The sequence below is a fragment of the Carcharhinus amblyrhynchos genome, chromosome 19 (genome assembly GCF_965287045.1).
Source record: "Carcharhinus amblyrhynchos chromosome 19, sCarAmb.v2.hapA, whole genome shotgun sequence".
Lineage (NCBI taxonomy): Eukaryota > Metazoa > Chordata > Chondrichthyes > Carcharhiniformes > Carcharhinidae > Carcharhinus > Carcharhinus amblyrhynchos.
This window is the reverse complement of record NC_137342.1, coordinates 12,154,092-12,156,337: the sequence shown is the minus strand read 5'-3', so window position 1 is coordinate 12,156,337 and position 2,246 is coordinate 12,154,092. Positions and strand designations below refer to the sequence as shown.

The 2,246-nt window shown below is 46.3% G+C and overlaps 1 protein-coding gene across 1 annotated transcript in view; it reads left to right on the top strand.

Moving 5' to 3' along the window:
- Positions 1-2,038, top strand: part of LOC145355592 (troponin T, cardiac muscle isoforms-like) — a gene marked incomplete at its 5' end in the record, with an annotated part of 36,651 nt that extends 34,613 nt beyond the window's left edge. The window contains one exon of the mRNA XM_080207842.1: positions 1,632-2,038. Coding sequence (XP_080063968.1) covers positions 1,632-1,683 — 52 coding nt within the window. The remainder of the gene's footprint in view (positions 1-1,631) is intronic.
- Positions 2,039-2,246: the final 208 nt, after the last annotated feature.

Sequence of the window (2,246 nt, the reverse complement as noted above, 5' to 3'; positions counted from 1 at the left end):
CTGTCCCTCCCCTTTCCCTGTCCCTCCCCTTTCCCTTCCCCTGTCCCTCCCCTCCCCTCTGTCCCTCCCCCCTGTCCCTCCCCTTTCCCTGTCCCCCTGTCCCTTCCCTGTCCCTTCCCCTGTCCCTGTCCCCCGTCCCCCTGTCCCTTCCCTTTCCCTGTCCCCCCCCTTTCCCTGTCCCTCCCCTCTGTCCCTCTTCCCTGTCCCTTCCCTGTCCCCCTGTCCCTCCCCTCTGTCCCTTCCCTTTCCCTTCCCCCTGTCCCTCCCCTTTCCCTGTCCTTCCCTTTCCCTGTCCCCCTGTCCCTCCCCTTTCCCTGTCCCTTCCCCTGTCCCTCCCCTTTCCCTGTCCCTTCCCCTGTCCCTCCCCTTTCCCTGTCCCCCGTCCCCCTGTCCCTTCCCTTTCCCTGTCCCCCTGTCCCTCCCCTTTCCCTGTCCCTTCCCCGTCCCTCCCCTTTCCTCCCCCTGTCCCTCCCCCTCCCCTTCCCTTCCCCTTTCCCTCCCCTTCCCTTCCCTTCCCCTTTCCCTCCCCTTCCCTTCCCTTCCCTTCCCCTTTCCCTGTCCCTCCCCCTTCCCCCTGTCCCCTTCCCCTCCCCCGTCCCTCTCCCCCTCTCCCCCCTCCCCCGTCCCTCTCCCCCTCTCCCCCCTCCCCCGTCCCCTCCCCTTCCCCTCCCCTTCCCTTCCCTTCCCCCTTCCCCTCATTCCCTCTCGCAGCAGTGAGTTGGTTTCTGCTATTCAGGAAGCGGGCCAAGGGAAGGGGAAAGGGGGGTGGGGGAGGTGAAGTTTTATTTATTGATAGTCAAGAGCTTATCAGTGTCTTGCTAGTTCTGGCACTGGCAATTACTCTGCATAGCCATCTACCGTCCACCAACTGCTGGATCCTATCTTCCAAGTTTTCTCCTCTCCAGTAGCTTTTGAGTAATTCATAAGAAGTTTACATCCTTTTGAAGCTTTTGTGACAAAAGTCCTCCTGAGGACTTGCTGTGTCGTGTTCCAACAGCCATCTATATTTGCTATGTACTCAGTGAAAAACGCTTATTAGTAATTATAATGTCTAATAAACCTCAAAAGGCTGGTTTTGCTTATGGTCTCACATACAACAAAATCTACAATGTAACAATATATATAAAATGCCTGTTGAATGGGTTTTGTTAAGTCCGTGAGAAAGTGTCGCAAGACAGTAGTATCAGCATGATGTTCGTCATGTACCCGTGAAATCTCTGATCACCTCCAGGGTTATAAAGTTGTTGGATTTTTGTCTTTTTAATAAAAACAATCACTGATTGTCTACTTAGAACTACCCCCATCCAGGGTTGTTTCAAGTTGAAAAATGTGATCAGCTGCAAGATGGTGTTTTGCTTCCCTGCTAAGGAAACCTGTGGTTTCCAGATTTTCCATTAACATACTGCAGGCCTGTTAAATTGTTGCTCATCAAGAAACTATAAACAGAGCTATTAGCCTTCAATTGCACAGTTTAGTTTATTTAAATATTTAATACAATAGGTACAGTGCCTCTCACTGGTTTGATATTTATGTGAGAATCACAAATTGGGAGCTCGATAACAGATAACGTTTGACAATAGTTTTTGAGATTACATCTTAATAAACGATATTTTTTGTTTGCAAACTTGCAGCAGTGCAAAAGGAGCTCGTGGCAAAGGGAAGGTGGGCGGTCGTTGGAAGTAATAATGGATCATCAACAAAGGAAGCACCGTCTTCTGATATATCTTCCGACTATAGACTAGATTTTGAGAGGAAAAATGCAAAATATTAAAATGATTCTCAATGGCGTCATCGTGAAATGGTTCACTTTTTAATGTGGAGAATTAAATAAACAATATTCTGTCTGCATTAGTTATTACTTCATATCTCAGTCTCTGTGGTGTTTAATATTTTTTTCGGAAATATGAATGGATTCAAATTAGTTTACTGCCCATCTAAAATGTGTTTCAATGTCACCACATTTGGAAGTAATATTTTTGCTGATTTCAGTGGGGAAAAAATTGTAAATGTGCACATTAAAACATTATTTATAAAATTACGTGAGTGGGTCTAATATTTTTACTGGCCAGAATTTATTCAAGGTAAAATTTGTTGTTTGAAAAACATTCTTTCGTATAAAGTACAGCAGAAAATTCTGTATGTATTCTACATAAACAACAGAAAAGTTCTGTTTCCAACCAGAACTCAATTTTTGAACTGTATGAAAGATTTTTTTCAAGCTCTCTCCTCTCCACAGCAATGGGCCA